We start from the raw sequence: 22,579 nt of genomic DNA, 5'->3' as shown, positions 1-22,579 counted from the left end.
TACATTATTAAAACTATTTATAATGTTTACAAAAATGTTGGAGAGCAAGAATATTTAAATTAAAAAGATATCTCAATGTTGCTTAATTTAAATTTCTTTTAGTGGTATCACGTATAAATATATATTAATTGAATTTGAATATATAGTCTTCGCATCTTGCTGATTTTAAAGTTCATACTGCACTTTGACAAATATTACTAAGTGTCATCCATTCAAGCAAGCAAACGGACAGAAGAAAGCATTTAAAAATTTGCATTGACGAAAGAAAATATATCTTAAACTTAATTTTAATTTTATAAAAGTAAGCGCTCTTTCTTCTTCATGAGTCAAAAGTTTCCCTTAAATTTCTCGAATTTTCTTTTCCCTGTCTAAACAGTTGCCCCTAAATTTCTTGCAGTGCATGCAAGTTCTGACTGGTATCCATGCTTGTCACAGCATGTCCTAAATTGCTCTATTCAGCTGCAATTAAAGTCAAGCTGCGCTGCTGAGCAGCAAGGATTCAAAGGATTCAAGTGCTAGATCGCTGCTTTTTAACACTTTCAATGGCAAAGCAGCAACAGAGCATTAGAGCAAAAAGGATCTCAATAGAGCTCTCAGTGCTCCCATTCTGTTCGCTGCAAACAATGAGGACTAAACGTTTCCGGTGATGCTGTAAGAAAAAAAGAATCCCACGCACCTTCGATCGAAGATCGGCGGATCATCATCATCAACAACATCGTGATCGTCATCATATCGATTTTCGGCCATCTCAAAAAGGATCCTTTTGTTTGTGTGCACTTGCATCCTTGTTTGGCAGGACAATGAAAGGTGTCGTGATGCTTCACAACACAGACAGTTGCAATTACGTAATCAAGATGCAGAAGAAGAATGCGCAGACGGATGTTGCCAAGCACATACATGTTCTGAAGCAGAGAACGAAGAACTCTCCCCCGCACATATCCTTTGTGAAGGACTTCGCTGAATGGATTTATTGGCCAGACGTGCACAATAAAAATGGTTATTATCATTCAAATGGCGCATTATTGGCACCCTCCAAGTGTCGTTAAGCTGAGTTTTATGATACGCAAACGAATATCAATTAAGGATATACACAAGGACATATGTGGGTGGTTGAAACTGCCTTTATTGCACAGAGTGAACAATGTTTCGCTATTGGTTCAATAAAACTTGAACTAACTTTTTAATCAGCAGACGACACTTTCTCATAGATTGTTGTTCTCCATGCTGTCCGACTTGGGTGCGGTGCCAAAGAACTTCTCGTACTCCTGCTGACGTCGTCGCGCCCTCAACTCGCGCTCCATTTGCCGCTTCTTGGAGAAACGCTGATGTATGCGCTTCATCTCCTGCACCTCCTTCATCTCCTCCTTCTCCTCGTCCGTCATATTGAGACGCAGGACCAGAGCTCGCCTTCCATCCGACATCGATTGGCTGTAGTGCATAAAGTTCTTCAGACGCTCCGCTGGCGGCACACTTCGCTCCACGACGAGGACAATGCGTGCCCATTGGCGCTGCCACTCGTTGCGTATCTCGGCAATCTTCTGGTACGTGTTGCCCATCATGGCAATCAACATGTTCACCAGCAGCACACTCACAATCACCATGAACAGAAAGAACAGTATCTTTGCCTCGTATTCATGCTGCGTGGACACCATTGCGCCGTAGTAATCCCCAAAGTTGGTCAGTGACATCAGAAACATGGCCACTATCGATTCCATGGGCGAGGGCATCGGATTCGATTCAGCATCCTGATCCTCGGGCGTTGAGGGATTGTCGAACGTCAGAAAGATAATGTAGAAGGCCTGTGAGAAGCCCATCACAAACACCAAATAGATGGAAACGAATCGCAGCAGATCTCCCATCACCATGCGGTATATCATCACTACGAAAGGACCCACGGTCTTGAAACCACTGCAAATTTAAAACAAATTACTTTTAGTAAGAGATATCGATCAAATTATAAATTCCACACACCGACAGAAGAACAGAAAGTAAGGAGCTGTGGTCAACATGATGACAACTGTCACGTGGTCATCGATCTCGGTTAAACAGGACACTCGCAGCCAGGGAATTGTCATCATCAGAGCACAGGAAAATAGAAACATGACACGCGATGGAGCTGTCATCTAAAGAAAGTAAAGAAAGTCGAAGGAAGTTTTAAAATTCAATATTTAATAAATTTATTTATTAAAATTGATACATTCCTGTACATCAAAGAAATATTCTTCTGCATAATTGCAGGTTTCTTTTTCCTCTACTTTTATTTTCATTATGCTGCAGATCAATTTATTATGATAAGCTGATTTAAGTTAATGTTGTCTTCTTAAATGATATTTATGCAATGTTGATGAAAACAGCATTAAGAATGTAAGACCAAGTTATGGTAGGATTTTAACAGTATATCACAATTGATTTTTAATTAAACAAAATTTGACACTTTTCATTAAGTGCCTTATATCACTTTAACGTTGTTCGTTTAGGTACCAAAATAATATATTAATTCTCGAAAAATGTTACATATAGTAAAGTAAAGGTAATTCTAACAGCTCTGGATTTGCAATATATTTAGAGCTAAGAATAATATAAGGAACTTTTCCTGTTTTACGATAAAATGTATAAATTCATACACTTTTTTTGTACGAATGTATACATTGCAACAAATTATTTTAAAACAGAAAAATAATTCCAATATCCTTCTTAGCTTTAATGAATGTGGTAATCAAATAAATCTTTATTTAAAAAAAAAATGTTTTGGTATATGTTTTTTTTGCTAGAGAATTAAACTTCTGGTAATAATATTATTAATAAATCAAAATGATTATTATGAAGTCAAATAAGATATATAACGGATCATATCTAAGCACCACTAATAAAAAATGCTGAAAGCCGCTATTTGTTTTGGTATTTTTGCTATTTTTCTTTCATATTTTATTTGATGAGGGATGTGATGAGTTATGAGTGATTATTTGAATATTTATCTGATTTTATATATTTAAAAATTCAGTCTTATTTTTATGTTAATGTGCAACTTACCAGATTCTCGATAAACATTTTGTACCCCAAAAAGCGAGCTTCTCTTAAAGCCACAAGCAGATAGAGTATTGCGCCAACAAAGTTGATTAGCTCGGCTATAATGCGCAGTTTGGCCAAATCCGATTCCAGATTCATCAAAGGACACTGCGCATAAGTTTGCCACCAAGCAGGCAGAGTTTCCACCTCATTGGGATCGTAGTACTCAGTGAAGTTGAGCCAAAAGGTTTCTAAAAAAAGAAAATTAAGTTAATAAAGATCTGCTGTGAAAATACACATAATACTCACTGTATTCGGTGCTGGAAGTCCCTCGCTTCGAATGCTGATTTCCAAGCAGACTTCCATTGATATAGAGATCGTTGCGAGCGGTGCCATTTGAGGCTGGCAAGGATGTGCCATCTTGATCCTCGTCATCCTCTTCTTTGGCCTCGGGACCTGGTCGCAAAATGAAGCTAAACAGCGAGATGAGAAAGTAGAAGGCAAACATGTAGAACTGTTTGTAGAATCGCGATTTGCAGAACGTGTCCCATTTGGTCTTGAGCAGATCGATGACAACGCCATCGAGCAGCTCCAAATGCTCCAGTTTATCGCCAAAGACCACAAAATTGAGCACCGAATCCTTGTTAATGTTGCCCGTCTCCTCGTTGATAGTGTCGATCATGAGCAGCGGATACGCGGCACACGTGATGCTGCCCAGCTGCCAATAAATCTCACGCTCAATGCTCATCACATGGAAGAACATCTCAACGCGTCCCAGCTTGGCGGCCAGCGTCAATGGCGTCAGATTCTGTATGTTCTTCACGTGGATGTTGGAGCCGACTTCGTAGCCCACGTCGAACATCTCGATCTTCTCGTAGATCACAAGCATGTGTAGCACAGTGTTGCCATTGGTGTCCTGGAAATCAGGATCTGCACCTCGAGCGAGCACCAAGCGAAAGCACTCTTCCTGGAAGGGAAATAAAAGAGGTAAGTATTTAAGAATCAATCTGCATAATTTAAATTGTCTCGAATTTTTAGAATTGATCAATAATACTATTAAAAAAAACCAAATCAATATCTTTAATTATTCAAGATGTTCCATCACCAATAGAATATTTTAATATAATTAAGAATTTCTGTTCTTGATTTTGATTACAGATACATTAATTGAGCTGATGGATATCCTTGCTTTAACTTTAATATTTATTTAGTTTTTAATTTTGATTATTTAAGTAAGCAATTATATTTGCCTCTTATAAATTCTTGTTTAGTTTTATTTTCCCAAATTATTTAACAATATTTGAATGATTATTCAAAAATATTTAATATTCCGTTTTTTTAATATGTTCAGTTTTTTTCTAATCTTGTTAGAGTATTAAATACCCGAGAACAAATAATTTAGATTGAATTTCGAAATTTTAATATTTATTATTTTAAGGAATTCAGTTACTGAAACTATTAAATTACATATTTCAAAATCTCACTCCACTTAGGCGTTAATTTTTAACATTGCTGAGATTTTTCATAATATTATTACTATTACTTAAGTAACAGACAAAATAATAATTTAGATTGTATTTGCAATATTAATATTTGTTGCATTCAACAATAAACGATTCTTTGGTTAGCTTGAACCGAAGTAGTAAATATGAGTTTCAATTTATACTTTATTCGAAATATGAAACTACTTAAGTTGTTGAAATTATTGTAAATGAATTTAAAATTCCACCCACTTATTGATTCATTGTATGTAAGGACATATGCAGATGAAATTAATTTAATTAAGAAATTATGTGAATATTATTTTCTTGGCTCTTTACTCACCTGCGAGAGACAAGCAGCAAAACTTAGCGGATACTCGCCCCAGTAGACGTATCCATCGTAGTTGGTCATCGGTGCCAATGCCACATACTCATGATCGGGAGAATCTGTGCGCGAGGCTTTCGTGTCCTCCGCAGACATGAAGGCGCCACAGCAGCTGCACAGAAGAAGAGTTAATGAATAGTGAAAGATCAATAAGAGAGATGCATTAACCCACCGCTCCTGCACGTCAGCATTGGCATCCAGCAGATACTTGACCATGGCCGGATCCTCGTTGACAATGGCAATGTGCAGCACACTCTCGCCGTAGTATTCGTCACTCATGTAGATGTCGAGAATGAGCTTGGGATAGAATTTCAACAGACGCTTGGCCAGATCCGCATGCAACGAGGAAGCATTGAGCAGACACAGATGCAAGATAGTTTCACCCACAGCGCCGCGCATCTAAAAGATACTTTTTATATGAGATGGGAAATCCGTTTATGGCTTAACTCACATTGAGATCCCAGCAGACAAAGCGATATGCACTTGGATTGGAGATGTACTCCGCCTCGGACACCTCGGGACAATAGTCGTGTATGTTGAAATCATCATCGGGATTCTCCAGAGCACGTATCTCAGGCAATTGTCGAGTTCGGGGTCTGTCTCTATTGCGCAGCAGCACGAGCTTCGATATGGGAAAATAACGGCCAGCGCCCTTGTTATATAAGAAGGGTTCCACCTTCGTTTTGATCGCATGATCGATTTCGGCAAACTGTTTCGTCTGGCAAGCACGTTTCATCATGTCCACCAAGAGGCCGCCGCCCTTGAGATTCACAAATTTGTAGAGCGCCTGGGTGGAGACACCCGCTTGTTTTTTGACTCCGCTGGTCACATTGCTCTCGGTATTTCCCATGCTGGTGTTTCAGCTATTTATCCGATCTGTTGCAATACGATTCAATCTTTAATCACTGCCAATATTGCAGCGCCTTTTTAATGGTTTTTATTTAATTTTTATAACGCGACATTGTGAAATTTTCACTTATTATTTGCGATTTTCCGTTCCGTTGTGCAGTTGCTTCTTGTCTGTTTTTATCCTTCGAACGGGCATCGATTAAACATTCCATTGAATCGAACGTTGCCAATGCAACAGCTGAACTTGAGCTCAATTTATTGTTTACAAGCAGTTGCCAGGACATCGAACTTGTTGCACATGTTCAACAAGTCTCGGTTGTCCTTATCCTCAATCAGCGGCAAACTTGTGGATTGCCAAACAACAACTTGAACTTATCGTGTTTGTTTTGGCCTTGCGCTTACGTGTTGAACTACTTTGTAAGTTGTGGGATGCCTTTTGAAGGTTGGTTGTTGCTTCGTGTTTTTATCATGTTCTTGGGAATTCGTTATTTTAGGTATACATATGTTTGCTTAACTTAATTGCATTACGGGGTTATTTGAAAATTTATATTAACTTGCAACTATTAGCAAAGATACATGTTAATATAAATGAAGTATTTTTGAAGGTGATTCAATATTTTAACTAAATTAAATTCATAAATGTTTGAATATGCCGCTCAATACAAAAACTCCCATGGTCACCCTAAAAACGCAAATATGCGTTCGCAGCCAACTTCACGCAACGCAACGTTGCTCGCGCATATTGCGTTAGCAGTCTGAATTCAAAGTTAACAGTCAACTGTTAACCACTAACCATCTGTTAACACTAACAGTAATCTTTCCTTAGCGCCAAGATGTGCAAATTTGAATTTGAATTTCTTCATGTTATGTTTTCCAGATATGAAGCAAGAAAAAACTTCATCAAATTAATTAAATCTTCAGTTGGGTTATTTGTCGGGAATTATAAAAAATAATATATTTTTCCCTTTTACCAATAATAAAAAAACAATATTTAATGCTATTTTCAACTAGTTTATTGCTTCAAGCTTTTCTTACTGTAGTTTGTAAACAATTTTTGGTTTCTATTTATAATTATTAAATATGATGGTAGAAGCATTTCGAGCACGACATAATTTACGTATATTTACATACATAATAAATATGAGAGCGTTGCTTGTGAAGTGAAGTGTGCTGTGTGTGTGTGTGTGTGTGTGAAGTGTCTTTGTGCATGTGTGTGTGATGATAAAAAGTGCAACTTAGTCTTAGGCTTAATACAAATATCTTTTCTTTTGTTGTGTTTGCAGTAAAATGCAAAATATCAGCGCATTTAGGAGGAGCTGTGCATCAATATCAGCGGCACCTCGTTGCCGTATTTGGAACGCTCCTGACTGAGCAGCGCGGTATCGCTGGCATCCCGCATCATGGCAATGGAATTGTTGCGCTGTTCCCGCTGGCGCAGACGACTGTGTCGTATGCTATACGACAGATAGATCGCCAGTCCAATACTGATCCATATGCTGAAGCGCACCCACGTCAAGATATCCAGTTTGATCATCAGATAGATGTTGATCAGTATGGAAACGCCGGGTACCCAAGGCACTAGAGGCACCTTGAAGGACAGCTGCACACCCGAGGTGGGCTGACGTGAGATGATGTACAGCATGAGTATGAGAGGTATGCTGGCGAGTATTAGCAGCCAGACATCCAACTGCGTGGTGTTGGCCAAATCCTCCTCGAATTTGGTCAAGAATTGCGAGAATACAAAGCTCCAAATGGCTGTGGATAATAAATTCTTGATTAGCCATAAGAATAATAGTATTATCATTCAATTGAACTTACAGAACATCGTCACGGTGCCGGTGACAATGCGCGCTGTCTGCCTGGTGGATATCGTCTGGCCATTTAGATTGAGCAGACGTCGCCACAGTGCGCAAGGCTGCTCCTGACCCATGGCAATACGACCGTTGCCCAGAATGCGACTGTCGCGACGTTCGTCGACCTCATAGCGCAGCATGAGCACACAACTGGCCACCATGGAGTAAGCGAGCAGTGTGCCAATAGACATCATGTTGACCAGCTGGCTCAGGTTGAAGATGGCAGCCAGAATGCCACACAACAACCCGGTGAGCATGGTGCCCTTGAAGGGTGTCTTGTACTTGGTGCTAATCTCGCCGAGACACTTGAACAACAGTCCATCGTTGGACATGGCAAAGACAATGCGTGGCAGAGGGAACATGGCACCCATTAGACTGGCGCACAGCCCAAACATGGCACCAATGGTCACCACATACTCGGCCACATGCCAGCCATAGATGCGAAACACATGCGGAAGTGGAGCGCTCTCGTCCTGGGCATAATACGGCAGCATCATGGTGAGCACGGTGGAGACACCGAAGTAGGCAAGAAAGATCATGCCAAGCGATACGATCACAGCAAATGGAATTGATTTCTTGGGGTTCTTGGCCTCCTCCCCAGCCGTGGCAATGCAATCGAAGCCAATGAAGCCATAGAAACAGACTGCGGCGCCTTTAATAACGCCAGAGACGCCGTAAGGCATGAAGCCGCCGTTGCCATAACCCTCGGGCACTTGCGACTTTGGAATGCTCCAGTTACTGCTAGAAACTATGAAGAGAAAATGGTGATGAAATGCGAAAATTAGTTGATTGATTCAAACTAAGAAATATCCAGTTAATAGTAAATCAATCAAGTCTTCAACTCACCCTTGAAGAGTCCTGCAATGATCACGAACAGCACAACGCCCAAGTTGAGCATGGTGAATATGTTATTCACTCTGGTGGATTCTTTTGCACCAGAGGCAATTGCCCACGAGAAGAGAATGGTGACAATGAAGGCAAACAGATCCGGATACGCGCTCAAACCCTGGACATTCATGGGCAGATGCTCGGCGAGAAAGTCTCGCATCGCATATCCGCACAACGAGTCCAGATATGTGCTCAGCCCTTTGACGACACTCGCGGAACCTGCGAAACAAAATAAATTTGATATACAATCAAATATTTTATGTGTGGATTTTTGTGCGATATGCTAACCAATTAATTTGATCAATTAGACGTCGGCGCCGTCAATAAAACTCACCGATTGCGTACTCTAAGATGAGATTCCAGCCAATGAGAAAAGCAATGAACTCTCCAATGGTCACATAGCTGTAGATGTATGCGGAGCCCGCCTTGGGTACACGTGCTCCAAATTCGGCATAGCAGAGACCCGCAAAGATCGAGGCGATGGCAGCGATCAGGAAACTCATCACCACCGCAGGACCTGCATGACTCTTGGACACCTCACCGGCCAGCACATAGACACCCACGCCTAGGGTGCTACCAATACCCAAGGCAGTCAAATCGAAAGCGGACAGCACCTTGGCCAGCTTGGATTCCGTGGAATCCTCCAGTGGCTTGCGGCGTGTGAGCACGCGAAAAGCATTGGTCACGCTCCAATTGGGCATACTGGAAGAAGAAATGATGATAAGACACAATATAATTTTTTGCTTAGCCAATCGAATTGTTCGAGTGTGTTTTGAACCCATGTGTAATTATTTATACACCCATGTTAATCGAATCGACATATTAACACGTTCCCCAATTGTATGTCAAACTTATGTATACAACAAATAACACTTTGAAAGCGGGTCGCGGTGGGTGGTTCCGAGATTTGGCTGGAAGATCGGTTCCCCCATCCATGACATCGATCATTTATAACTGACCATAAGCTAATTAGTGCGCGGGTGTTAATGCGCGATGTGTAGAGCAGATTTTTATAGTATAGTCTTCTCGCTAGATTGCCACGCGAAAGCCACTTTAATCTAGAGTCTTGTGATCGTCTGGGAAATTATCCACATTATGACTAAGTGACGAATAAATGATTGTTGATTGATCGATGTCAACAATGGCAAAGATTAACGAACAACATAATATATGTATGTATGTACATATATCGGAAGTCTTGTGATCTTTATGGATACTCATCAACAATTGCAGCTGTTGAAATTTATTGATCATAACAAAACACTTTTCGGAGTCCGAAAAGTTTATTTACGAATTTTTTAGAAGATAGTACCCCACTTAGAGGCTTACCACTGAAGATCAAAAAAAGGAATAATTGGGAAGAGATTAATATTGGAAAAAAGTTAAAAACTATTTATAAAACCTTTAAATTTTTATGTTTTTTGATTACCGAAATAATTAATATTTCCCACATTCTCACCTGCTAGTAAAATGAGTAATCCTTTCTGTCAAAACTTATATCAAATGTCAATCAGTGTTTTTGTCACACAAAATATTTCTTTTTGAAAGAAAGAATTCTTCGAATATCACAACAAATAGCCCATAATAGGCGCCGTTTGCAAATGTACCGAATCAAATTCCGATATCAATATAAATATTAAATGGTTTCGATTTCGTTCTAAATTGAATTTGAGGTCTCGAGTAGCTGTCGCTAGCGCTCGAATTACGTCTGAGCAGTTAACGTGAATACGAACGCCGTTAAATACCGCTACGAGACTTGCGATCGTGGTGAATTTCCAGCAGTGAAAAGGCGAAATGTTGAGCACGCTTTTGGGGGTACGCGGGTGGGGTGAGTTCTCTGCTTCCGATCGATGCGATCGATCGATCATCACATCTCAAAAGTGACCCACCGCGAAACCGCAGAGAGAGATTTCGCTGGTAAACACAAGTGACGTCTGCCCAGTTGGGGTTGTGTTGTGTTTGTTGATGTGGCTAATTAACAATCGATCAGTTTGGCTAACTATAAAACAAACCGGGGTTGAACCAGCTTACATCATACGACCTTTGGGGGCTGCGTACGATTAGCGGTTTGTATTTTGAAACTAGCATTAAAAATCATTCCTAAAGGGTTGAATACACTAATTGTAGAAAAATGATACTAATATAAATTATTTAATTTAATTAAATTAGTTGTTTATGCTTTACAATCTTATGCTGTGTAGTTCTTTGCTTATCTTACAAACTGTCTGTTCATTTGTTTTTTGTTTTTGTTATCTATTTCTACGTCTACGTCTATGTCTACTTCAACTTCTATTTACTTCTCTCTTTCGTGCTCTCTTTCTACAGGGAATTTCTCGGGTGAGCAATCAGAGTTCGTGTTGTGGAGTTTTGCCGTTTATTTTATTACATTATTACTTAGTTAATATTGTTTGGTAAATTAATTTGCAGCGCTGTGGGGTTTTTTGTTTATACGGTTATGCGGCACATTTCGCGTGGTTGTCAGGTGGGTGTTAAATGCTGGCTAAAAATAAGACCACTATTTGCTTGCATTCAACGCTAATTTTAGACACTTTTAGCGTGCGTGTCAATGCCAGTTTCACACTGAGTACAATCGAGAACACTATTTGTACGAAGTACTTACTCTAAGAACTCGGATAGTTCGTCCATTTTGTTTTTTGTGTTTTATGTGTTGAATATTCCAATTTCGATCAGTTCTATCAGTCTCGACTGTTATTTCTGCTTTCTGTCATCAAAATCAATCTCAAAATTTCCACATAAATGTATTTCTGGAATCCGAAGCGTGCCAAAGAAGCAGCTGCGAGGAGAGTGAACGTACTACTGCACAAAAGACATGTGCTTCGCTCTGCTTGAGCCAAAAACAATACTACAACAACTAAGACGGCTGCCAGCTGCTTTATGCTCGCGCTAGTTTTTGGCGCGAGAGAGCCACGGAAAGTGAGAGAGTAACTGGGTTGCCAACAACACAGATTGCGGCCATATACTGATATCTACTGACTTTGTTTATGTGGCGCTCGACTTGACCTGACAACCCCAAAAAAAGCTCTCAATTGTTTGTTTGCAGCCGGCAAAAATCACTCTCTTTTGCTCTCTTTCTTTTCTACCTTTTAGAGCTGATTCAACTGCCGCTAGACATTGCATCAGTTTAGCTTTTACCATACCCCAATTTCTAAGTAAAGAAAACATTTGTTTGGACATTATTTTATTCTTTATTTTTTTTTGTTTTTGTTTGACAGCGTGACGTCTTTAAACAGATTTTTAAGACGTGTTTACTACATCAAATTAACCCTTATATGCTAATCAAAATTTGTTTATAAACATCAGTTCACTCTGATTGATACTTTCCACTTTATAAACTCCAATTTTATGATTTGATTTTATGACCACCATAATTTGACGGCATGTGGAGTTATTTAATTGTTATGAATCATGTGCTTTGGTCTGACGTTATCTCGAATCAATAATAAACAAATAAATATGAATAATTTCATCGAATCAGCAAACATTAGAAACTTCTGGCTATTAATTTGACGCCATTCCCCGAAATTATCGCATGAATTTACAAAAATTTCACAATGCAAGATTTTTGGATAAATAAATATTACTGTTGAATAAAAATATTCCCAATTTCTAATTGAAAAAAATTAATATGTATAATCAACCTCTAAGCATGTGGGTTTCAATGTTTTTGTGGATATGCATCGGTACAATAAAAAATATTGTAATTGTTATTTCAAAAATTTAAATTTATACTTTGCTTATTTCATTGATAACAATTATTTCGTTCCTTATGTAAATTTTTAATCTTTCGTCTCATAAATAAAAATATTTTTATTTTCATTATCCTAAAAGTATGCTTCAAAAATGTTGATTCCAAAATTGTATCTTTGTTCTCCACGCTCTTCGCTCCAATGATCTTTGTTTATCACCCACAGTGAGAGAATAAATGAAAAAACAAACAACCGATCCCACGCTTCATGGAGTGACAGTAGTAAATGCGCTCTCAACAAGTGCAGACGGCGTCGCTGCTTTGTTTTGGATCGTAAGTGCGGGTCTTTTGCTCTGCGTACATACAAATAATCGGGCGTGCTAGGGTAATGCATTCTCAAAGCAGATAAGCTTAATTTTTATTGCAAATAAATGTGTGTGAAAACAACGGTACAAACAATTTTCGAGATACGATGGATTTGACTATCAAATCTTTGTGATTTTACTAACAAACTGTTAATTATTTACTTACATTTCGAAAGTCAAATGAAGTATACTTGAAGTTTTTGTGATACGATGGTTGTTATTTATTTAACATACTAATTAATGATCAATTGTTAATAATTCCATTGTTTAATGTTGATTTATAATGTGGAAAACAATGTTATGACATAAATGATTACCATTGTTTTTCTAGTAACTCATGGATTTTGCTTATTACCCTTAATGAGATGAAACCAAATTAAAATACATACTATATATGAATCAAGTGATGTTTGAAAATGTAATATATACACTTTGATCCAAATCGTTGGAATAATTTTACTCTTAATACCCTTAATGAGATAAAACCAAATTAAAATATATCAATCAAGTGTCGTTTTAAAATGTAATATATACGCTTTGATCTGAATAGCTTGAATAATTTTGCGTGGCAAATTGTCGCAGCTTATTAAATTTGAAAAAAAATTACATACCCTGTGTTTAAAACAAAAAAAAGTGGAGATTTTGTGACAACGATAAAGGGGATTCTCTGTGAAGTGATATTAAAATAATAATCAATTAGATATTGTTTTTCTATAGATGCACAATACAGGGTATCATTCCACAGAAAATACAATTTGAAAAGAACGAGTCATGCTTGTTTTAATCTGTAAATTAATTAAACGACAAGAACTTGTTGAGCTTGCGATGAGTAGTATTATTATTCAGCTCCGAAAGATTAGCAAATATAATTTTAAAAAAGGTGCAAAAGATCGTAAAATAAATATATATAAATATTTCAGAGCTGTCGTTAAATGCACAATTTAATTGCATGGCTTTTGGGAACAGTTAAAGTAAACTAAAAAATGGTTCATTAGATATAAGCTTTTTACTTGTAATCAATAACAATTCAAACTTATTACTCAGAGTTAATATTAATATATGTTGACTGACAAACATCGAGATATAATATATTTACAACAATTAGTAATTCAAGTTGAGCTTTTACAAAACATTTTGGATTGTAAGTGCGGGTCTTTTGTTCTGCGTACATACAAATAATCGGGCGTGCTAGGGTAATGCATTCTCAAAGCAGATAAGCTTAATTTTTATTGCAAATAAATGTGTGTGAAAACAACGGAACAAACAATTTTCGAGATACGATGGATTTGATTATCAAATCTTTGTGATTTTACTAACAAACTGTTAATTATTTACTTTCATTTTGAAAGTCAAATGAAGTATACTTGAAGTTTAAGTGAAGTTTAAGTCAATAGCTTGAATAATTTTGCGTGGCAAATTGTAGTATTAAAAAAATTACCTACCCTGTGTTTAAAACCAAAAAAAATAGAGATTTTGTGACAACGGTAAAATGGATTCTCTGTGAATTGATATTAAAATAATAATCAATTAGATATTGTTTATTTTATTTTCATTTTAAAAGAACGAGTCATGCTTGTTTTAATCTGTAAATTAAAAAAAGTTGCAAAAGATCGTAAAATACTTGTATATAAATATTTCAGAGCTGTCGTTAAATGCACAATTTAATTTCATGGCTTTTGGGAACAGTTAAAGTAAACTAAAAAATGGTTCATTAGATATAAGCTTTTTACTTGTAATCAATAACAATACAAACTTATTACTCAGAGTTTATATTAATTGGCTGACAAACATCAAGATATATTTATAACAATCCGTAATTCAAGTTGAGCTTTTACCAAACATTTTCGAAACGTGCGCTAACTAATTTCCATTCATTATGCAAATTGCAAGCTATTGTTTTATTTATAATTTATTTTTAGTTACACGGCCCCGTTCTGAGCTCTCTTGGCATAATGCAAACTCTCGTTCTACTATTGGCTCTAATATTGGCTCTAACGTTGGCAGCGGGCCAAGACGACGAAGATGAGGGTCGCAAGCCGCATATTATTATTATCATGGCAGATGATCTGGTAATATCCGATGTTTATTAAATTCTAAGTTTGTATATACATATAAGAATATTGTTGTTTTTCTTCGCAGGGTTTCGATGATGTCAGTTTCCGAGGATCGAATCGATTCCTCACGCCCAACATCGATGCATTGGCCTACAACGGAGTGATCATCAACGATCTCTACACACCCGCTATGTGCACGCCCAGTCGAGCGGCGCTGCTCACCGGCAAGTATCCCATTAATACAGGTAAGTGAATCATCATCGAAAGAGTTCATTCAACTTGCGAGAGCATTACGTATTAACCAGTTTGTTATTCGTAGGCATGCAGCAATATGTGATTGTCAACGATCAGCCCTGGGGTTTGCCTTTAAATGAGACAACCATGGCACAGATCTTTCGCTCGAGTGGCTATCGTACGAATCTGCTGGGCAAATGGCATCTGGGCATGTTCCAGCGCAATTATACGCCCACCGAAAGAGGTTTCGATCACCATTTGGGCTATCTGGGCGCCTATGTGGATTACTACGATCAGACTTACCAACAGAATGTAAAACATATAACACAAAATATTCTTCCAAAATAGTAATTAATCATAGTTCTTTTTCAACCCAGGGCAAACCTTATGCACGTGGACACGACTTTCGCAATGATCTGAAGGTCTCACGCGATCAAGTGGGTCACTATGTCACCGATGTGCTAACCGATGCTGCCGTCGAGCTGATCACCACACACAATGCCAGTGCTCAACCATTGTTCCTGCTGCTCAGCCACCTGGCTCCACATGCAGCCAACACCGATGATCCCATGCAGGCGCCCATGGAAGAGTTGGCTCAATTCGAGTATCTCACAAATATCACCGAGCGATACTATGCAGCGATGGTGTCACGGCTGGACAAGAGCGTGGGTCGTGTCATTGATGCTCTGGCTCAGCAGCAGCTGTTGGAGCACAGCATTGTTCTGTTCCTGTCTGATAACGGAGGTCCGACGCTGGGAGAGCACTCCACCACAGCATCCAACTATCCTTTGAGAGGCGTAAGTACTTTGCTAAAATGTCTATCTTAATTTTATTCAGAAAGGTTTTCCTCTTTAAAGAAGCCTGTTGCTTATCACTTAGTCTCTTTTTAAGCTAAATATTCTTTCAGTTCTTAAATTATCTATCTTTATTGGAGACAGTTAATTAGGGGTATTATATAAAGCTTCTATCTCTCGAAAATTGTAGATATAGTTATACCAAATTGTTTCTTTATTTCTCTGCCAAATCATGTCATTTGTTAATGTTTATTAATGAATATAATACTACTGCAGATGCATAATAGAACTCTAAGAGGAAAAACTTTGCCTAAGTCAAATTGTTTCTTCTAAAATACCGCAAGTCGCATCACAAGTCATTTGTTAATATTTCATGCAATCTAACTAAATTTACTGTACATAAAACTACTACTCACATACAATAGAGCTATAATGAAGCTGCTATAGGAAAGACTTTGCTTAAGACAAGTCAAAGTATTCATTCGGTTTGATTTATGCTTTCGTAAAACTCACAACTAATCATTAATAATTATGTTGCCAAAATAATGCTAAATATTGATTGCTTGCTAAAATATTTCTACACAATTAATCTTCGTTAAAAGCTTGTTCATATTCTCCATGTACTCCTAATAATTAAATGTATCCGAAATCACAGCAAAAACACTCGCCTTGGGAGGGAGGAATTCGCTCCTCGGCAGCCATTTGGAGCAAGCGTTTCTCGCGACTTGGACGAGTTTGGCGACAGCGTTTCTACATTGGCGATGTGCTGCCCACGTTGGCAGCTGCTGCTGGCATTCAGTTGAACAGTTCCCTGCAGTTGGATGGCCTCAATCTGTGGCCAGCACTGATGTATGATTACGATGCAGTGGAGCGGGAGATTGTGCACAACATTGACAACTCGGTGCCTTATGTGTCGTATGTTCACGGCAGATGGAAGTTTGTGAATGGCACCACGTCCCGTGGCCAATACGATGGCTGGCTATCGGTGCGTCACAATCAATCCGATCCTCGTGCCGATCACTACGAAGAGGTAATAAGGAACACCAGTGTGTGGCAGCAGTTGCAGGAGCTGCGTGGCAACTTGGCCTCCATAAACATCTCTTCGATGCGAGAGGAAGCCACTGTGAAGTGTCGAGAACCTCAACCCGACGATGTACCTTGTCTGCCTCTAGAGGGTCTCTGTGTCTTCGACATGGACGAGGATCCCTGTGAGCAGAACAATATCTACGAGAAGATGCGCGATGGTCGCTTCATTACCGAATACCTTCAACGAATCGAAGAATTTAATAGAAAAGCACGTCCGCCGGGCAATAAACCCGCTGATCCTCAGTGTGATCCACGTTATTATAACAACGAGTGGACCTGGTGGCAAGATGAACGCAATGCAGGTGTCACTAGGTTGCCAATGTACTTCGAGTATTTTCTAGTGACTTTAATGTGGATTTGGTGGTCTTACTAAACGTATTTAAAATTGATATTAATACTGTAAATATGTCTGTATTTTTGTAGACTGTAATTGTTATTGTAATACAGTAATTAGTTCCACATGTTAATCTATAAGCTTAAGGTATTAGTAAAGTGTGCTTCAAAGTTGATTTTAAACATCTGTTTTTTTATTTCAATTAAATGCTTTATATTTTAAAAGAAATAATGACTAAATGTATAAAGGAATTTCTTTTCTTAGCATTTATTTTAAATTTTCAAAGTACTATATATAAATTGTTACTTATTTTTTTTTTTACTTTTTTTTACTTTTTTTTAATGATTATTTGCAGTTGATTTTGTACTTCAGTTTTGTATATTATTCAAATTTAACTTCAATAACATTTCTTTAAACAGTCAAACAACTGAAAAAGTAAGCATTTCATTGTTAGCATTTTATTGTACATTTCAATGAGTACATTACGAACCGTACCGACGCTATAATTATTGTAAAACCCCTTTTAAAAATGTTTATTGCAATATCAATTTTATGATAATCAGTTAGCCACTAGCCAACACTTATCAATACTTTTAAAATCTTATCACATTTTTTTTATAGTATTCCGATTTTGTCTAGAATGGTGTAGACCACTTTAATCACAATTGCTTTTGAACATTTTCAAATATTATATGTTAAGTTAGCAGGAATTGTTTCTGGCAACAAGAGTTTCGTACTTATCAAACTGACGCAGCGGCAAATCGCCACTCTTGATGATGCAAGCTTGCTTGGATCGAAACAGAGTTCCGATGAGCAAACCTCCATCAGCCTTAGCGCGACAGATGAAAACACGTTCATTCCAGCCTGTTGTGCCCACAGAAATGGCGTTCTTTTCCTGATATCCATCGAAGCTGCGTATCCACTCGTAGGTGACATTCGACTGGGTAACCAACAGGTGATAATTGACCAACTTGTGGCTTATGGTTGCCGTATTGAAGTGAGCAAGACCTGTCTCGGCAACCACGCGGGCGGGCAAGATGTTGCTACTATAGGCAACACGTCCTACATAAGAGTAGTAGCCATAGGGATCGAATCCTCCGATCACGGCATTTGCGGGCACAGCAACCGACAGATTTCCAGTCACCCAAGTGTACTCAGTATCTACGCAAGGATATTCTTAGTTTCTATATTTAAATGCCTTGCAATGTTCTCTTACCATATGTATAGGGCACAGCTTGAACTGCGGCAAAAATTCCGACAATCAAAAGAATGGTAGCTTTGCACATCTTGAAGCGCTTCTGTAAAACTAGTGAAGAAACGAATAATCTTAATGTCTTATATAGCTAGAATATATGTATTACCGCAATTACAATATGTGTTAGTATTATTAAAAGATTAGATTAGATTGTCCGATAGCTAATTTATAACTATTGGAAACAAGATTATTCTAAAGTTAATTTCCGAGATCCTGATACGGTCAGATCCTGATAGCAACCAAAAAGTACTTGCTGTAGTTATAACTATAATTACTACAGTTGAAAATATTAGTAGGACTAATAAAAAACAAGTAAGAAAGCTACAGTCGAGTGTGCTCGACTGTGAGATACCCGCTACCCATTTTTAATAAAGGCAAAATATTGCGGTATCATTTTCAAAATATATCGAATATACTGTAAAAATACTAAAAATACTAAAAATATACCAAATGGTATATTTGGTATATCGATATAGTACACCATTCACCTTAGACGGCACAATATACCAAATTTTCAGCCAAAGCAACTAAGAGCCCTAGTAAGTAGGCGTTTTTGCCCATATAAAAGTATTTCTTTAATAACTTCCACAATTTTTATCTGATCGCAACTAAATTTTCAGGAATCATAACTAATACAGTAATTATTGTATGTACCAAAATTCGCAACTCTAGCTTTTAAATTAGGCTTGTTACTTTTTTGATTTGCGGGGGCGGAAGTGGGCGTGGCAAAAGTTTGAAACAAACTTGATCTGCGTGCAAATATAACAAATGCTGTCGAAAAAAATTATAGCTCTATCTCTTATAGTCTCTGAGATCCAGTGTTTCATACGGACAGACGGACAGACACACAGACGGACAGACGGACATGGCTATATCGTCTCGGCTGTTGACGCTGATCAAGAATATATATACTTTATAGGGTCGCAGATGCCTCCTTCTTCCTGCCGGCACAAAGTTATAATACCCTTCTACCCTATGGGTAGCGGGTATAACTATGCAGGAAATAGCTTTAAAGATCATTTTCGTTGTGACTGTAATCTAAATATGACACAATGCACTATGGAGCATTTGAGCACTTTTTCTGGCATTTAGGCGTTTTTTAAAAGTGTACCTACCAATTCGAAAATTTGTATGGCCAATGCATTAATGTTATGGCTCATACTCAAAATATAAAAACTTACCAATTCTTTTGAGCTGCAAAGTTAGCATAATTTTTTCACTGAACTTTGTTGTCCACTTTTCTATGATAGATTCCCTGGGCACATAATACAATAATTCCAAAAACCGCAGTAAAAAATCTCTTATGGTTTACTCGTAATATTAAATGCCAGATAAAATGGAAAATGTCCCATACTTGGAACTATTTAGCACTCTGATCCTAAAAGTATGCAACAGAAATTAATATATTGAATGATGATGGCGATGATGTATGAAAAGTCAGTTGAATAAATGATATTATTCATTGTATATAGGATATTGAGTATTTTATTTGATTTCAAGTGATTATACATTATATTTTTATTATATATTGTATTATATTATATTATATTATATTATATTATATTATATTATATTATATTATATTATATTATATTATATTATATTATATTATATTATATTATATTATATTATATTATATTATATTATATTATATTATATTATATTATACATTTAAACTAGATAATTGTTCTTAAATTAAACAATATAGAAAACAATCAAATTGCTCACGTAGACTGGCATTAAAATTTGTTTATTATTTGTTATTATTTATTATATATTTATTTATTATTTCAATGATGAATGAAAAGTTGTTATGCAAGAATATGAGTATTAATTTGAATATAATATTTAAAGTATCATTAAACAAATATTCTATTCAAATGATTAAAAACGTTCAAAATTCAAAGTCAACTAAATTGTATTTTTCAAATTATAAATACATATATAATAAAAGGATTAATGATGTATTAAAGGATGTGTTAAGGGATTAAGGGATAATTTTGATAGCAGAATATAAATGATTAATAATTAAAATGAGTTTAGCATTAACAAGTTGTTAAACAATTAATACGTGAATAAAGTCTTTAGCTTAGTGTGTAACTTTAATTTGAATAGCTAGTTTTCTTATCAAAGCCCTGCCTTTCAGTTATTTATACAACTTATTTCAGGCTTCTGTGAAATTATAGAATTATAGTATCGCTTTTTTGGCTTTTTATAGCACATTATGTAGTAAAGCGAATCTTATCAAAAAGTGATTCCCTCTGACAGCTTTAATAACACTGACCACCGCATTGAAGTCATAATGAGCCAACAAAAACGTAGAATCATTAAAAATAATACTCTTTAATTTTGAGCGATTAAGAAACCCCTTGAATTTTGTCCAAACTCTTTAGAATATAATGCACAATACGAGTTCTTTTGCAAATATAAGTTAATTAATTCTATTGATATACGTTATGAAGCACTTCATTTGTATTTGGTACTTGTACTTATCGATTGATAACATATTCCATATTCATCGGACGATTAGTCATTTACTTTCGAGAAATCAAAAAACAATTTTGGCATATCTAATCAAGTTACGTTAGTCGCTCGAATAGTTAACCCCCAATATCAGACAATTTATTGATGCCGCTTATCTGTTATTCGATTCGCTATATAAACCTCAAAGGCAACCGCACAATCCTCAGAACGTACTTCGATCAACTACCGCGCAGTATTCACACAATGTACTCTGCCAAGCAACTTTCGCTCCTCGCCCTCGTGGTCGCCCAGCTCCTGGCTGTCATCCAGGGTGGCGTCAACGACAATACGGATAACTGGGTGCTAGCCGACAAGACGAAGAACTTCCCGGAGAACGCAGTTCTCGGTGGATTCGATCCTACTGGTTACAATCTCTACGTTGGCCGCACAACTTCCGGTACTTCGATCCTGCCCGTTCGCGTTGTGGCTGAAACCAGAGTTGCCACCTTCAACTCTGATACTGCGGTCAGCACTGCAACCACCTACGACTTGCTGGTATCGAATGCAACCCTGGGCTATAACTGGGTGCGCAGCTTCGATGGCTACAGGGAGAAGAACGCCGTCTCCGTCGGCACTAACTCCACCAACGATCAGGTCTTCGTTTGCCGTGCCAGAGGCAACAGCGCTCAGATTATCGGCACCCTCTTCCCGGGTCAAAAGAAGTGCCTGATCCGCTATGGAACTCTGGCAATGAATAGTTACGACAAATACGAGATTTTGGTTCGTGAACACAAGCCCCTTAGCTGGGTTCCCTATTAATTAGACTGCATTTTCCTGCGAAATAAAACATAAAAAAAAAAATTAAAAACACAAAAAATACATAGAGTTTTTCTTATAGAGAAAGAGTTTGCTTTGACAGCTATGCAAAATTTATGGCAAAGTACATAATATTTATTACACCTAAGAAAGTTGTAATGTAATGAAAAGGGTTTGCAATTGTTCAACCCGTGCAGTGCACTAGTCTGCACGTGTGTCTAAATATACACAAGCGATAGATAACAGGAACTTTAAGCAAGTAAACAATGGTTCCTATAAAACAAGAAATAAAGAGTATAACGCAATAAAACGAACGAAAAATATCACTATCTCATTTCTTACTGTACTAAAATAAAAATAATTGATTTATTAACAAAACTTAAGTTCATGCCGAGTATATGTCTATCTTCACATACGGAAATAGCTGCCATGGTCAAAAATATAAATTAAATTCATATTTTATTTAATTTATATAGATTTTGGTAGAGTCATATCGTGCTAAATTCTTTTACTAACTTATTTTCTTTCCTTTTTATCATAGTTTGCAACGAAGAAAATGTATACAATTATATTTTCCTACCAAAAATATTATGTTGATAATTAAAAAAAAAAACTTTGATTTCAGAATAAATAAGGTTCAAAAATTCCAAAAATCTCACTAGAAGACATGGAATTGAAAGTAAAATGAAGTACTTAAATCATGGCCTAAGGGTAGAATATTGAATTTTCATTAAGAAAGCCTGCAAGCAATTTCTCCTGATTGCTATAATTAATACTAGCCTCCTTTAATACTTAACGTTTTCGTTTCGTTGTATTCGAGTTCTTCTGCTTCACTATTACCAATTACTTGAGATAACCAATAACAATTTCTTCTTTGTTCATTCTGTGTCGTATTTATATTATGATGCCAGTCAACTTCTGGTTAAGTGGAAAGATGGCTTAAGCTTCCTCTTGACTTTTTCGCGTCCTTGATCTAAGCGATCCTACCGCTTTAATTATTAACAACATTA

The 22,579-nt window shown here is 37.1% G+C and overlaps 5 protein-coding genes across 9 annotated transcripts; 2 read left to right on the top strand and 3 right to left on the bottom strand.

The window, feature by feature from the left end:
• Positions 1-1,110: 1,110 nt before the first annotated feature.
• Positions 1,111-5,812, bottom strand: LOC133843179 (transient receptor potential cation channel subfamily V member 6). Its single transcript, XM_062276611.1, has 7 exons — positions 5,324-5,812; positions 5,045-5,271; positions 4,831-4,984; positions 3,316-3,973; positions 3,031-3,257; positions 1,972-2,123; positions 1,111-1,908 (listed from the first exon to the last, which is right to left on the bottom strand). The coding sequence occupies exons 1-7, from the start codon at positions 5,720-5,722 to the stop codon at positions 1,203-1,205; spliced, it is 2,523 nt and encodes an 840-aa protein (XP_062132595.1). The 5' UTR covers positions 5,723-5,812; the 3' UTR covers positions 1,111-1,202.
• Positions 5,813-6,711: 899 nt separating this feature from the next.
• LOC133842191 (cationic amino acid transporter 2) lies at positions 6,712-11,299 on the bottom strand. Of its 2 annotated transcripts, none has more exons than XM_062275187.1 (5): positions 11,083-11,299; positions 8,797-9,164; positions 8,421-8,681; positions 7,540-8,322; positions 6,712-7,476 (listed from the first exon to the last, which is right to left on the bottom strand). In XM_062275187.1, exons 1-5 carry the CDS (start codon positions 11,106-11,108, stop codon positions 7,028-7,030), a joined length of 1,887 nt encoding a protein of 628 aa, XP_062131171.1. In that variant the 5' UTR covers positions 11,109-11,299; the 3' UTR covers positions 6,712-7,027. The 2 variants fall into 2 exon arrangements, with proteins under 2 accessions (XP_062131171.1, XP_062131172.1); XM_062275188.1 differs by lacking the exon at positions 11,083-11,299 and adding an exon at positions 9,922-10,142.
• Positions 11,300-12,390: 1,091 nt separating this feature from the next.
• Positions 12,391-17,217, top strand: LOC133842917 (arylsulfatase B). Of its 4 annotated transcripts, none has more exons than XM_062276218.1 (6): positions 12,391-12,501; positions 14,453-14,602; positions 14,673-14,832; positions 14,907-15,133; positions 15,199-15,618; positions 16,271-17,217. In XM_062276218.1, the coding sequence occupies exons 1-6, from the start codon at positions 12,406-12,408 to the stop codon at positions 17,072-17,074; spliced, it is 1,857 nt and encodes a 618-aa protein (XP_062132202.1). In that variant the 5' UTR covers positions 12,391-12,405; the 3' UTR covers positions 17,075-17,217. The 4 variants fall into 4 exon arrangements, with proteins under 4 accessions (XP_062132202.1, XP_062132205.1, XP_062132203.1 ...); XM_062276221.1 differs by lacking the exon at positions 12,391-12,501 and adding an exon at positions 12,538-12,553; XM_062276219.1 differs by lacking the exon at positions 12,391-12,501 and adding an exon at positions 12,925-12,951.
• Positions 17,218-17,626: 409 nt separating this feature from the next.
• Positions 17,627-18,340, bottom strand: LOC133842070 (uncharacterized). The gene is made up of 2 exons (XM_062274982.1): positions 18,252-18,340; positions 17,627-18,196 (listed from the first exon to the last, which is right to left on the bottom strand). Exons 1-2 carry the CDS (start codon positions 18,319-18,321, stop codon positions 17,736-17,738), a joined length of 531 nt encoding a protein of 176 aa, XP_062130966.1. The 5' UTR covers positions 18,322-18,340; the 3' UTR covers positions 17,627-17,735.
• Positions 18,341-20,968: 2,628 nt separating this feature from the next.
• Positions 20,969-21,577, top strand: LOC133844605 (uncharacterized). The gene has a single exon (XM_062278679.1). The coding sequence runs from the start codon at positions 21,018-21,020 to the stop codon at positions 21,570-21,572; it is 555 nt and encodes a 184-aa protein (XP_062134663.1). The 5' UTR covers positions 20,969-21,017; the 3' UTR covers positions 21,573-21,577.
• The last annotated feature ends 1,002 nt before the right edge of the window (positions 21,578-22,579 follow it).

Source organism: Drosophila sulfurigaster, chromosome 3 (genome assembly GCF_023558435.1).
Source record: "Drosophila sulfurigaster albostrigata strain 15112-1811.04 chromosome 3, ASM2355843v2, whole genome shotgun sequence".
Lineage (NCBI taxonomy): Eukaryota > Metazoa > Arthropoda > Insecta > Diptera > Drosophilidae > Drosophila > Drosophila sulfurigaster.
The sequence above is the reverse complement of the archived record's forward strand: the minus strand, read 5'-3'. Positions and strand labels throughout refer to the sequence as shown.